Below are 17,341 nucleotides of genomic sequence, written 5' to 3'. Positions count from 1 at the left end.
TCCATATGTTTTGCATACCAGTCAAGTAACCAGGGTGGGAAGCATCACCACAGAATGCGTTACGGTAAGGAGGAGGACACCCAGCATGGCACTGTGACATTTCGCTCAGTCAGACTGTGTCACTCCACCCATCTGTCGTGGATAGGTTTGACCACCAGTCACTCAGACAGGAGTCCCTGTGGGAGGAAAGGGTCACTCCCAGATCAGATGATCCAGACTGCTTCATCACAAGAACTCTCTGACATTTCTCAACATCAACAAAAGAGCTGATTATCGACTTCAGAAAGTTGGGTGGAGCGTACATACAACAGGGTTGAGGTCGAGAGGTTCTAGAACTTGGTGTGAACGCCAGTCCTCATCCAGTCACAGCCAGGAAGGCTCACCAACACCTCAACTTCCTCAGGAGGCTAAAGCAGTTCCAATTTTTAAAATTGATACATCCTCCCTAAAGCTTCCACGTCCCTCCTATAATGAGGTGACAAGAACTGAACACAGTGCACCAAGTGTGGTCTAACCAGGATTTTATAGAACTGTGTCATTACCTTGCGGCACTTAAACTCAATTCCCCCAACCAATGGAGGCCAACACACCGTAGCCTTCTTAGCAATGTTTATAGCTGCTTGTGGCAGCTTGCTGTGTACAGACCGTGAGCAAGATTCTCATTATAATAGTAACGTGAAGCATTCCCAAGCTGTGAAACTTTTGGTCTCAAGTCATGACAGAAACTTCTGCTATCTTCCAAAAATATACTTTTGATAAAATTTGCATATATAACACTGTATGTCATCATTGGGTATACTGGGCCAAGTAATGCAATAGTATGCAGGATTTATGTGTCATCCCAACACATCATTCTTCCGATAATTTCCATGAACAAGCTGCTTAGATTAGAAAGGAAGTTGGAAGTAATTTGGAAGACGTGTAGCTCGAGTGGTTGATGGCTGGGTTGAGTTGAGTTGTTCTCCGAACTTGGCAATCCATTTGCAAATGTTCCATCACCATACGAGGAGACATCATCTCAGTGAGCTGTGCGTCCTCCACACGGCTGGCCTTTATTTACTTATCAATCAGCTTATTGGTCGTCATTTCGAAAACACAATTGTGATGTGGGGAGGATGTCTTATGGGGATAGGTTGACCAAGCTAGGATTTTTCTCTTTGGAGCACAGGCGGATGAGAGGTGATTTGATAGAGTTACACAAGATGATAATTAGCATGGATCAAGTGGACATCCAGAGGCTTTCTCCCAGGCACCACAGAGTGGTGGATGTGTTGAACGAGCTGCCAGGGTGGGTGGTGGAGAAAGATTTTTTATAGATATTTAATAAACTCTTAGATGATACCTAGAAGAACGGAGGGCCATGTGGAAGGGAAATGTCGGATTGACCTTAGAGCAGGTTGAAAGGTCGGTACGATATTGTGGATTGAAGGGCCTGAACTGTGCTGTAATTTCTATGAGGTACTGCCCAAGTTATTGGCTTTAGAAATGCTCAAAGTGAATGTTCTCAGACATTCTACTGAAGAGCATCTTCAGGCAAGAAAATTGGTAACTCATATCACCTTCCAAAGCAAGCTGCCCCCTCTCCACTGACCCTCCCACAGGGTAGCACTCCTGCCCCTGCCCCTGCCTTCATCATGGTGGTCCCTCCACAGCAGGGTGGTGGTGGAGCTGGGGTAAGCAAGAACCTCTCTGCTGCTTCCACAGTTCCCCACTCCCCAGCATCAATACAAGGGACATTTCAGCACCGCACTGGGACTAAACATCTTGGTTCTGGAATTGACCCGTGACATCGGTTTGGAGATGGAAGCTGCCTCGGCTGAGAAAGTCCTTCATGGATCAGCAGGATTCCCAGCTCGATGTAGGGAATCAACTCATGGATGTGAACTGCAATCCCCAAGATGAGGAGTGAACAAAATCAAAATCAGACATGTAGCACAGCAGTTCAATTCCTGCCACCATCTGTAAGGAGTTTGTACCGCTCGCGATTTCTCCTGGTGCTCCAGTTTCCTCCCACGTCCCAAAGACATCGGGGTCAGGGTTAGTGAATTGTGGGCATAGTTTGTTGGTGCTGGAAGCATGGCAACACTTGTGGACTGCCCCCAACACAACCCTCACAGACGTGGTTTGATGCAAACAATGCTTTGCACTGTACATGTCACAAATAAAGCTAATCTTTAACTTGCAACAGCTAATTACATCTCAGCCTGGTATGGAAACACAATGCCCAAGAACGGAAAATCCTACCGAGATTACAGCCCAGTCCATCGCAGGCAAAGCCCTCCCCACCACTGAGCACATATCCTGCGATGGCGCTCCACGTAAAGCATCAGTGACCCCTGCTCTCTTCTCGCTGCTGCCATCAGGAACGAGGTACAGGAGCCAGGACCCACACCACCAGGTTCAAGAACAGTTACTACCCTACAACCATCAGAACCAGTGTGGATAACTTCACTCAGCTCAACCCTGAACTGTTTCCACAAACTATGGACTCACTGTCAAGGACTCCAACCCATTCTCAGTATTTTTTTAAATAAATATTTTGAAAAATTTGTTTATCAAAGCATAATTTCTCTTCTTTAGCACATGATCATAAAATCATAAGAAATAGGAGCAGAATTAGGCCATTTGGCCCATCGAGTCGGCTCTGCCATTTTATCATGGCCGATCCATTTTCACTCTCAGCCCCAATACCTGGCCTTCTCCCTGTATCCTTTCATGCCCCGACTAATCAGATATCTATCAAACTCTGCCTTAAGTATACCCAATAATAGCTCCACAGCTGCCTATGGCAATGAATTCCATAGATGCACCGCTCTCTGGCTAAGAAATTTCCTCATCTGTTTCCCTCTATTCCGAAGCTGTTGTCTCTGGTCTACACTCCCCCACCATCGTCTCCACTCTATTGAGGGCTTTCAACATGAGTCTTAACAAGAACCACCACACCCCCCCCATTATTCTGAATTCCAGTGGGTACAGGCCCAGAGCCATCAAATGCTCCTCATATGACAAGTCTTTCAATATAAGAATCAATTTTCATGAACCTCCTCTGGACCCTCTCCAATGTCAGCACATCCTTTTCTTAGATGAGGGGCCAAAACTGCTCTCAACACTCCAAGTGAGGCCTCACCAGTGCCTTATAACAAACCATTGGCTGAAAAAGGATCCAGTACTTTTCCCAGTGTTTATGACTCTTATCAGGCTTTCAGCCAGGTCCAGGTGTTGATTTTATCAACGTTTCAATGACAAACTTCACCATCTTCATCGGGGTGATGCCTAGGCATGTCTAGTCCAGTGGAATATATACTCAACTCCCATCATCCACCCTCCTTATTGGTTAGTCCTGAACCATTCGGGTTTCTGCTGTCCCACCTTGTTTAACATCATATTCCAGTTCTTAGAGTGAGACCTTTGTCTTTGTTAAAATTCTTATTCTCAAGTCTTACTTCAATGGCTTCCTTCACCAGATGGCCCCAAAAGCCATTGGCATGCCACAGTAGTTCTAACAATGAGGAACCTGTCACTACTGCCTGTCTTCCCTATAATTCCACAGATTCTGGAAGGATTGTCAGATGCTGATTAAATACCATCCACAAACTTGTAAGGAAGCTCAAATCCCAGCTGATGTGGGTCAAAGGTGACCTGGGACTCAGGGCGGCTGGTGTTTACAGGATTCCCAGTGTGTGCATTGGCCAGACAGGATGCAGGCTGGAAACTCGCATCGAGGAGCATAGGAAGTGATTGATTTGATATCAGTCCTAGCCAATTTGATAAGATGCAAAAAGCACATTTCACTGAACATTCCGATGTACAAATAAAGCTAAAGGTAAACTGTCTAGGATCTAGACTCAAAGGTCAGTGAAATCCAAAGTTGGAATGTCTGACATCTAAGAGTCTGAGAATCAGGGGCTAAGGACTAAAGGCAGCCTGCTCTGGGACTGGAAGCCTGTCTGTATCAAAGTAAATTATCAGAGTACATATATGTCACCATATACAACCCTGAGATTCATCTTCCTGCGGGCATTCTCAGGAAATCTATAGAATAATAACAATAACAAAATCAATGAAAGATCAACCAGGGTGCAAAAGACAACAAACCGTGGAAATGCAAATATAAATAAATAGCAATAAATAATGAGAATCTGAGATAGAGTCCTTAAGGTGAGATCATTGGTTGTAGGGACATCTCCATGGACGGGCAAGTGAGTGTAGTTACCCTCTTTTGTTCCAGTGCCTACAGTTGAGGGGTAGGAACTGGTCTTGAACCTGGTGGTGTGAGTCCTGAGGCTCTTGTGCTTTCTACCTGAATGTGTGGGCGAGTGGGTGGGTTGGAAGGGATGGGAAAGGGACTTGTTTTACTGTTATACTGAACATTGTTGGTGAGCCATGTTGCCACTGGAATGCATAGCCACATAATGGCTGCCCAAGCAGATCCCTATATTATGTTGGCAAATGACACATTTCCCTGTATGTCTCAATATAGATGTGAAAAATAAATCTGAATCTGATTGTCAAGTATGAGCGAACGGTCAGAAAACTGCTCCCAACTCCCAGACGTGATGAGGAAGCATACGTGAGTGTGATACGTCAGCCAGTTGAGTAGAGTTGCAACAACAACTTTTCACTCAATGCCAGTAAGACCAAGAAATTGATTGTGGACTTCAAAAGGTGATGCCTCAATTCGGCAGCATCCATCATTAAGGAGCCACGTCACCCAGGAAATGCCTCTGTTCATTACTATCATCAGAGAGGGAGTACAGGAGCCTGAAGATACAACCTCCACGTTTTAGCAACAGCCTCTTCCCCTTGGCCATCAGGTTTCTGAACAGACAATGAAACGATGAACACAACCTCTCAAATTCTGCTCTTGTTTTGCATTGCTTATTTTTTTTATATATATATTTCTTGATGTAACATACAGTAACAAATTTCAGGACTTGTGTCAGTGATGATAAACCTGATTCTGAAAAGGTATAACAAACATTTGACCCGTCCTGTTCAACATAAACTTCCCAAAGACAAAGCCCCAAATCTTTCCCACAGCTGAATGGCCCAGTCACACCCCAGCTTTCCTGCCCCCTCAGTGAGACAGCACTGCAAAGCACTGCCAATACTTCTCTGTCAGCTCCTTAACATCTACCTGAGAACAGAACGGGCCCCAGTTTAACGTCATAGTTTTCCTCACTATGTACTGTACTCTTAGTGCCACTCCCATCCAAATTCCCTCTAATTTCCCCCACCCCCAACAGCTGTGAGGACCAACCATTGTTCTGAGCAGGAAATTTTTTACATGGCCTGAAAACTGCACGAGACTTTTTATAATATGCATACTTTGAAAATTGAAAAATCACGAACTTTTGATTTTATTTATTAGTTGGAGTATAATGATAACACCATGTCTTTATGTAGTTCTTCATAAATTCTATTGTACATCTTTATTTTCCTGTAAATGCCTGCAAGAAAGGGCTTTAATGCTTTGTAAACTTTTAAACTTAGTGTCAGCATTCAGCAGGCTGGTGGTTTATTAACAAAGAGCTACCGACTTCCATTCTGTGTTTATTGTTACAATTTGTAACAGTGTTGTGACTTGAAACTCTTAACAAATGTAAATGTATTGAAGCTCTAAAATGTTTCAGGGTTGTGGTACATTTATTATTTAGAAAATTTAATGGATTATTTTCATTAACAATTAGTTACAGGATATTCCACAATTATATTAACATTATATAAAAGAAAATTTCAGATGCATAGCAGCAAAGGCTATGCACGCGGGAGCATTTCAGTCACTGTGTGGCCACACACCCACGCAGCTTAAAAGGAACAGTGCCCACCACCTGCACTCCACTCCCTCAGACAGGAGAGTACTGTCTTGGTGCCACTCCTCACTGCAGTAAAGCACTCCCTCAGCATGACATTGGTGTGCTGAACCACCTCTACTGTCACGTTTATTGTGTCTCAACCCCATTATCCCCGTCCAATGACACAGCAGAGCGTAATCCTTCCCCCTCCACCCCCACAACCAGAGCTCCAACTTATCTGGTAGATTCCAACTGCCCTCCCAGAATTGACAGCTTTTCTCAAGGGGTGGGCTATTGCTCACTCTGTGAGGAAGTGTTACGTGGCCATCCACAAACACAAAACGCTGGGCCAGGCAGAGAAATAAACAGTTGCATTTCAAGCTGAGACCCTTCATTAGGCCTGGCTCATCAGTTCATCCAGCATTTTTTGTGTGTTAGTTAAGGTTTTCCCCTTCCCAGAGTGAATCCCTGTCACCAGTGCAAACAGGGATGGGGACCCTGTTAATCATGCCAGACCCTCTGGCGCTGCCCTGCATCCTGAACTCTTGGCCAGACAGAATATTGCTAGTGAACACACGAAGAAAAGATACTTTTTGTTTGCACAATCTGCCCTCTTTTGTACACTTTGTTTTTATGTAGTTCTTCATAAGTTCTATTGTACACCTTTATTTTCTTGTAAATGCCTGCAAGGCAGCAGATCTCAAGGTCATACCTGGTGTGTACTTTAACTTTGCAGGTAATGATCTCCTGACCACTTAATACAGCGATTAAGGGGCCCCTGGGCCACAGGTCTTCTGGGACGGAATCTACCGCCCCTCAGGAGTGCATTTAACCTAACACAGAGCATCTGCCTGTGCTGACCACACAGGAGCTGCAGTGACAAGCCTCAGATGGTGGCACTGGGCTGAGCCTGCGACCAGGTGAAGGGTACTCGACGTGTACCCCTGCCATAGGCATTGTGCCAAATAATGCCCCACCCTTTCCTACGCTGATGTCCGTTGATTTCATCCAGCCTCAGTCTCCCATTATCCATGTTACCTCCCCCAGGAGAGACCCCTTGGAAGCCAGCCCTGATCAAAGGGAAGCTCACATCCAAATTCTCACCTCTGGACACTGCAGGGATTTTTTTTAAGTCACCCATTGGTTATGCCCCATCAAGAGATGTGAACTGCCATGTAGGGCTGCACTTGGCTGAATAAATTCTGACTGGACAGTACCTGGGCCAAGCCACACGACCTCAGCACAGGACTGACTGCCACATCGATGGATCAGGGATGGTGAAGGGGAGGAGTGGGCTGGTGGGGGGTGTACTGTTGGGGTAGGAATGAGTTCTGGCAGGTAGGGAGAGGGGGAGGCTGGGAAATGGAATACAGGATTGAGTGTGGAAGGTGTTGGGTCAAAAGCACAAGGGATTCTGCAGATGCTGAAAATGCAGAGTAACACACACAAAATGCTGGTGGAACACAGCAGGTCAGACAGCGTCTATGGAGAAGAATAAACAGTTTATTTATCAGGCTGAAATCCTCCACCACTAGAAAGGTGGAATGGGAGATGATGTGACAAGCTGGAAAAAGAGAGGTGGGAGAGGTAAAGGGCTGAAGGAGGAACTTGGCCTCACCTATCACCTCCCCCAGTCTCTCACCTCGTCCCCCTCACCTATCACCTCCCAGTCTCTCACCTCGTCCCCCCTCAACCTATCAACTCCCAGTCTCTCACCTCATCCCCCTCACCTATCACCTCCCAGTCTCTCACCTTGTCCCCCTCACCTATCACCTCCCAGTCCCTCACCTCGTCCCCCTCACCTATCACCTCCCAGTCTCTCACCTCGTCCCCCATCAACCTATCACCTCCCAGTCTCTCACCTCGTCCCCCCTCAACCTATCACCTCCCAGTCTCTCACCTTGTCCCCCTTACCTATCACCTGCCAACTTGTACTCCTTCCCTCCCCAGCTTCTCATTCTGGCTTCAGCCCCCCTTCCTCTCCAGTCCTGATGCAGGGTCTCCTGTTTATTGCCGCCTGACACGCTGGTGTGTGTGTCTGTGTGTAGTGGGTTGTGGGGCGGGGGATGGACAGCCTCCGAGTTGGATTGTGTGGGGGTTGTAGTTATGGGGTGTGGATGGAACCAGGTGCTGAGACTCCTGAACTACCCCCCTCCCCCAAAGAATAATATGGAGCCATGGGGAGGGGCCCCAGGCCAAGTGCAGAACCAGAAACTGGGGTAACAAATTAACAGCTGGCCGGGTGTGTTCACAGCTTCAGTGACTGAGACACTGTCAGAGACGGCGCAAGAAAATATGTTCACAATTCACAGTTCCAGAGAATAAAGTCCGAGAGATGCTCGGATGCACAGAGATCTAAAGATGCCTTAGACACAATGCAAGGGACAGGCACACACTCGGAGGGAGGGGAACACACTCAATTCAGAAACTCAGGTCGTAGACTCCGGATTAACACTCTTCGAATACACGCGCGAGCACACACAATCAAATACACAGACTCACTTCACACCATCAGTACACACACACACACACGCGCGCGTTTATTGTAGCATCTTGTAAATATCAAGGAAGGACGCAGGGGAGAGTTGACTCGAGAGACTGCGATCAGCAGCTCGAATATAATCGCGTTTGTCAAAGTGCTTAAAGGCTACAGACTGAGACCGTGAACTTGTTCTTCGGAGCCCTCCCCCGCACGCACACACACAACCTATAATTGTAATAAACATTCATTAAAACCCCGACTGTAGGCTTGAGCCGACCAGCGAGTGTTTAGGTCCACCTTCCCCGCACTCCGGTAGGTACCGCGGACTAGACACCGGAACCCTGCCCCAAACCCCGGCTTCTCCAGAGGCGGGAGACCCGAGCAGTTCCCGGCCTCTTCTGGAAGGAGGGAGGGAGGGAAAGGGGGAGTTCGCCACAGACCCGAACAAAACCGCCACTGAAGTCATCCGCGTAGTTTGAAGCAAGACAAACTCCCAAAGGAAAGACGGGTTTTGTTTTTGGATGGAGGAGGAGGGGGAAGGGGTTTTAAAACAGCGTAAATTCATTGAAACTACGACCAACTGCAAATCGATCCCTCGCCCCGAGAAGGCGGTGGGGTGTCCGGGAGGCTGGCTTACCCACCTTTCATTAAGCGAATTCCAGTAAATGGGCTCCATAATTTCAGCCGAAACCAGCCACAGTTCCAGCAGCAACAAAACTCGCAAATTACATCCATGCCGGACCCCCGCGGGCCACCACATCTTCCAGAGCGCGGCGATCGCCGAGTGCGAGGCAGGTCGGGCTCCGGCTGTGCCCGAGGCTCGCTGCCCAGAGCAACTTCGGCCGGGCAGAAGCTCCGATGCCAGGCTTGCCGCCGCTCCTCGGCGCTCCCTCGCGGACCTCGAGCACGGAAAGAGCGAAGCCGGTACGCCCCAACTTGCAGGGCTGTGGGGGAAAGTTGTTTCGGTTCGAGTGACCAGGGCAAGGGGGCTCCCGCATCGTCCGTCCACCTCTCCCCGCCGTCCTGCCTGCTGCCCCCTTCGCCTTCCCTCGCTCTCTCCCCCTGTCTCTCTCCTCTCGCTCCCCCAGCCACCACAAGCTCTTGTAGGTTCCTCTCTCCAGAAATATTGCGTGGACTGAAAAACTCCGGGGAGGAGTCTGCAGACGCAACCCCATCTATCAAAGGTGAGTGGCACAGGGAGGCAACTTTTGTGTCGGCCAAAAAAACTGGCATTTAAAGAACAATGGCAAAGAGTTCTCATCAGAAATAAATTCCCAGTGAAACTACACCGCCTCATTTTTCAGTGCTGTCAGAATTTGCATTTTGCGCTGCTATTGTTGCCATTTCCCTTTGTGTTTGGCCCAGTTTGCTTATTTCCATCGCGGCTGCGCTCTGGGGAAATTCATTGTAAACGCAGACCATCGCCACACACTTACGGTCAAACACAAACAAAACTACTCTCTCTCTCATACACACACACACACATACAGCACTCCATACACACTCACACTCACACACACACACACACACAGCACTCCATTCACACACACAGCACTCCATATACACACACACAGCACTCCATATACACACACACACAGCACTCCATACACACACACACACACAGCACTCCATACACACACACACACAGCACTCCATATACACACACACACAGCACTCCATACACACACACAGCACTCCATACACACACACACACAGCACTCCATACACACACACACACACACAGCACTCCATACACACACACACAGCACTCCATTCACACACACACACAGCACTCCATACACACACACAGCACTCCATACACACACACACAGCACTCCATACACACACAGAGCACTCCATACACACACACACAGCACTCCATACACACACACACACAGCACTCCATTCACACACACACTCAGCACTCCATACACACACACACACACACACACACACACACACACAGCACTCCATTCACACACACACACACGACTCCATACACACACACACACAGCACTCCATTCACACACACACACACACGACTCCATACACACACACACAGCACTCCATTCACACACACACACACAGCACTCCATACACACACACAGCACTCCATATACACACAACACTCCATACACACACAGCACTCCATACACACACACACACAGCACTCCATACACACACACAGCACTCCATACACACACACACAGCACTCCATTCACACACACAGAGCACTCCATACACACACACACAGCACTCCATACACACACACACACAGCACTCCATACACACACACAGAGCACTCCATACACACACACACAGCACTCCATACACACACACAAACAGCACTCCATACACACACAGCACTCCATACACACACACACAGCACTCCATACACACACACACACAGCACTCCATTCACACACACACAGCACTCCAGACACACACACACACAGCACTCCATTCACACACACACTCAGCACTCCATGCACACACACACACACACACACAGCACTCCATTCACACACACACACACATGACTCCATACACACACACACAGCACTCCATTCACACACACACACACACACACGACTCCATACACACAGACACACAGCACTCCATACACACACAACACTCCATACACACACAGCACTCCATACACACACACACAGCACTCCATACACACACACACAGCACTCCATTCACACACACAGCACTCCATACACGCACACACAGCACTCCATTCACACGCACACACACACACACACACACAGCACTCCATTCACACACATACACACAGCACTCCATACACGCACGCACACACACAGCACTCCATACAAACACATACACACAGCACTCCATACACACACACACAGCACTCCATACACACACATACACACAGCACTCCATACACACACAGCACTCCATTCACACACACAGCACACCATACACGCACACACAGCACTCCATACACACACACAGCACTCCATACACACACACACAGCACTCCATTCACACACACACACAGCACTCCATACACGCACACACACACACACACACACACACACACATAAAGCACTCCATTCATACACATACACACAGCATTCCATACACACACACAGCACTCCATACACGCACGCACACACACAGCTCTCCATTCACACTCATACACACAGCACTCCAAACACGCAGACACACACAGCACTCCACACACACACACACAGCACTCCATACACGCACACACACAGCACTCCATACACACACATACACACAGCACTCCATTCACACACATACACAAAGCACTCCATACACACACATACACACAGCACTCCATTCACACACATACACAAAGCACTCCATACACACACAGCACTCCATACACGCACACACAGCAATCCATTCACACACATACACACAGCACTCCATTCACACACATACACACAGCACTCCATACACACACACACAGCACTCCAGTCACACACACACAGCACACCATACACGCACACACAGCACTCCATTCACACACATACACACAGCACTCCATTCATACACACACACACAGAGCACTCCATTCACACACATACACACAGCACTCCATACACACACACACAGCGCTCCATTCACACACATACACACAGCACTCCATACACACACAGCACTACATACACGCAGACACACAGCACTCCATTCACACACATACACACAGCACTCCATTCACACACATACACACAGCACTCCATACACACACACACACACACAGCACTCCATTCACACACATAGACACAGCACTCCATTCACACACATACACAAAGCACTCCATTCACACACATACATAAAGCACTCCATACACGCACACACAGCACTCCATTCACACACATACACACAGCACTCCATACACGCACACACAGCACTCCATTCACACACATACACACAGCACTCCATTCACACACATACACACAGCACTCCATACACACAGACACAGCACTCCAGTCACACACACACAGCACACCATACACACACACACAGCACTCCATTCACACACATACACACAGCACTCCATTCATACACACACACAGCACTCCATTCACACACATACACACAGCACTCCATACACACACACACACAGCACTCCATACACACACACAGAGCTCCATTCACACACATACACACAGCACTCCATACACACACAGCACTACATTCACACACATACACACAGCACTCCATTCACACACATACAGCACTCCATACACACACACAGCACTCCATACACACACACAGCACTCCATACACACACACACAACACTCCATACACACACAGCACTCCATACACACACACAGCACTCCATACACACACACAACACTCCATACACACACAGCACTCCATACACACACACACACACAGCACTCCATACACACACACAGCACTCCATTCACACACATACACACAGCACTCCATACACACACACAGAGCACTCCATACACACACACAGCACTCCATACACGCACACACACAGCACTCCATACGCGCACACACACAGCGCTCCATTCACACACACACAGCACTCCATTCACACACATACACACAGAACTCCATACACGCACACACACAGCACTCCATTCACACAGACACAGCACTCCATACACACACACAGCACTCCATACACACACACACACACAGCACTCCATACACACACACACACAGCACTCCATTCACACACACACAGCACTCCATACACACACACAGCACGCCATACACACACACACTCAACACTCCATACACACACACACAGCACTCCATACACACACACACAGCACTCCATACACACACACACACACAGCACTCCATACACACACACAGCACTCCATTCACACACATACACACAGCACTCCATTCACACACACACAGCACGCCATACACACACACACTCAACACTCCATACACACACACACAGCACTCCATACAAACACACACAGCACTCCATACACACACATACACACAGCACTCCATACACACACACACACACAGCACTCCATACACGCACACACACAGCACTCCATACGCGCACACACACAGCACTCCATTCACACACATACACACAGCACTCCATTCACACACATACACACAGCACTCCATTCAAACACACACACAGCACTCCATACACACACACACAGCACTCCATACACACACATACACACAGCACTCCATTCACACACATACACACAGCACTCCATTCACACACATACACAAAGCACTCCATACACGCACACACAGCACTCCATTCACACACATACACACAGCACTCTATACACGCACACACAGGACTCCATTCACACACATACACACAGCACTCCATTCACACACATACACACAGCACTCCATACACACACACACAGCACGCCATACACACACACACAGCACTCCATACACACACATACACACAGCACTCCAGTCACACACACACAGCACACCATACACACACACACAGCACTCCATTCACACACATACACACAGCACTCCATTCATACACACACACACAGCACTCCATTCACACACATACACACAGCACTCCATACACACACACACACACAGCACTCCATACACACACACAGAGCTCCATTCACACACATACACACAGCACTCCATTCACACACATACACACAGCACTCCATTCACACACATACACACAGCACTCCATACACACACACACAGCACTCCATTCACACACATACAGACAGCACTCCATACACACACACACAGCACTCCATTCACACACACACACACAGCACTCCATACACACACATACACACAGCACTCCATTCACACACATTCACACAGCATTCCATACACACACACACACAGCACTCCATTCACACACATACACACAGCACTCCATACACACACACACAGCACTCCATTCACACACATACACACAGCACTCCATACACACACATACACACAGCACTCCATTCACACACATACACACAGCACTCCATACACACACATACACACAGCACTCCATACACACACATACACACAGCACTCCATTCACACACATTCACACAGCACTCCATACACACACATACACACAGCACTCCATTCACACACATACACAAAGCACTCCATACACACACATACACAAAGCACTCCATACACACACATACACACAGCACTCCATTCACACACATACACACAGCACTCCATTCAAACACACACACAGCACTCCATACACACACACACACAGCACTCCATACACACACATACACACAGCACTCCATTCACACACATACACACAGCACTCCATTCACACACATACACAAAGCACTCCATACACGCACACACAGCACTCCATTCACACACATACACACAGCACTCTATACACGCACACACAGGACTCCATTCACACACATACACACAGCACTCCATTCACACACATACACACAGCACTCCATACACACACACACAGCACGCCATACACACACACACAGCACTCCATTCACACACATACACACAGCACTCCAGTCACACACACACAGCACACCATACACACACACACAGCACTCCATTCACACACATACACACAGCACTCCATTCATACACACACACACAGCACTCCATTCACACACATACACACAGCACTCCATACACACACACACACACAGCACTCCATACACACACACAGAGCTCCATTCACACACATACACACAGCACTCCATTCACACACATACACACAGCACTCCATTCACACACATACACACAGCACTCCATACACACACATTCACACAGCACTCCATTCACACACATACACACAGCACTCCATTCACACACATTCACACAGCACTCCATACACACACATTCACACAGCACTCCATACACACACAGCACTCCATTCACACACATTCACACAGCACTCCATACACACACAGCACTACATTCACACACATACACACAGCACTCCATACACACACAGCACTACATTCACACGCATACACACAGCACTCCATTCACACGCATACACACAGCACTCCATACACACACACACAGCACTCCATACACACACAGCACTACATTCACACACATACACACAGCACTCCATTCACACACACACACACAGCACTCCATACACGCACACACACACAGCACTCCATTCACACACACACAGCACTCCATACACACACACAGCACTCCATACACACACACAGTACTCCATACACACACACAGAGCTCCATTCACACACATACACACAGCACTCCATTCACACACATTCACACAGCACTCCATTCACACACATTCACACAGCACTCCATTCACACACATTCACACAGCACTCCATTCACACACACACAGCACTCCATTCACACACATACACACAGCACTCCATACACACACACACACACAGCACTCCATTCACACACACACAGCACTCCATACACACACACAGCACTCCATACACACACACAGCACTCCATACACACACACAGAGCTCCATTCACACACATACACACAGCACTCCATACACACACAGCACTCCATACACACACACAGAGCTCCATTCACACACATACACACAGCACTCCATACACACACAGCACTACATTCACACAGACACACAGCACTCCATTCACACACATTCACACAGCACTCCATTCACACACATTCACACAGCACTCCATTCACACACATTCACACAGCACTCCATTCACACACACACAGCACTCCATTCACACACATACACACAGCACTCCATACACACACAGCACTCCATTCACACACATACACACAGCACTCCATTCACACACATACACACAGCACTCCATACACACACACAGCACTCCATTCACACACATTCACACAGCACTCCATACACGCACACACACACAGCACTCCATTCACACACACACAGCACTCCATACACACACACAGCACTCCATACACACACACACAACACTCCATACACACACACACAGCACTCCATACACACACACAGTGCACTCCATACACACACACACAGCACTCCATTCACACACACAGAGCACTCCATACACACACACAGCACTCCATAAACACACACACAGCACCATACACACACACACAGCACTCCATACACACACACACACTGCACTCCATTCACACACACAGCACTCCATACACACACACAGCACTCCATACACACACACAGCACTCCATAAACACACACACAGCACTCCATACACACACACACACACACACACACAGCACTCCATACACACACACAGCACTCCATTCACACACACACAGCACTCCATTCACACACACACAGCACTCCATACACACACAGTACTCCATTCACACACACACACCACTCCATACACACACACACAACACTCCATACACACACAGTACTCCATTCACACACACAGCACTCCATACACACATGCACACAGCACTCCATACATACACACACACACACAGCACTCCATACACACTCACAGCACTCCATACACACACACAGCACTCCATAAACACACATACACACACACACACACACACACACACACAGCTCTCCATTCACACACATACACACAGCACTCCATTCACACACACACACAGCACTCCATACACACACACACACACAGCACTCCATACACACATACACACAGCACTCCATAAACACACATACACACAGCACTCCATACACACACACACAGCACTCCATTCACACACACACAGCACTCCATACACACACACAGCACTCCATACACACACACAGTGCACTCCATACACACACACACAGAGCACTCCATTCACACACACAGAGCACTCCATACACAGACACAGCACTCCATAAACACACATACACACACACACACACACACAGAGCTCTCCATTCACACACATACGCACAGCACTCCATTCACACACACACACAGCACTCCATACACACACACACAGCACTCCATTCACACACACACAGCACTCCATACACACACACACAGCACTCCATACACACACAGCACTCCATACACACACACAGTGCACTCCATACACACACACACAGAGCACTCCATTCACACACACAGAGCACT

At 48.0% G+C, this 17,341-nt stretch overlaps 1 protein-coding gene across 1 annotated transcript in view; it reads right to left on the bottom strand.

The window, feature by feature from the left end:
* The window catches only part of LOC132397519 (ephrin-B2-like), a 226,602-nt gene that overhangs the window by 207,949 nt on the left and 1,312 nt on the right, over positions 1–17,341 (bottom strand). Inside the window, exon 2 of the mRNA XM_059976350.1 lies at positions 8,919–9,503. Coding sequence (XP_059832333.1) covers positions 8,919–9,503 — 585 coding nt within the window. The remainder of the gene's footprint in view (positions 1–8,918; positions 9,504–17,341) is intronic.

This window comes from Hypanus sabinus, chromosome 7, assembly GCF_030144855.1.
Source record: "Hypanus sabinus isolate sHypSab1 chromosome 7, sHypSab1.hap1, whole genome shotgun sequence".
NCBI lineage: Eukaryota > Metazoa > Chordata > Chondrichthyes > Myliobatiformes > Dasyatidae > Hypanus > Hypanus sabinus.
Note: the sequence above shows the minus strand (reverse complement) of the source record. Positions and strands in the feature narration are given on the sequence as shown.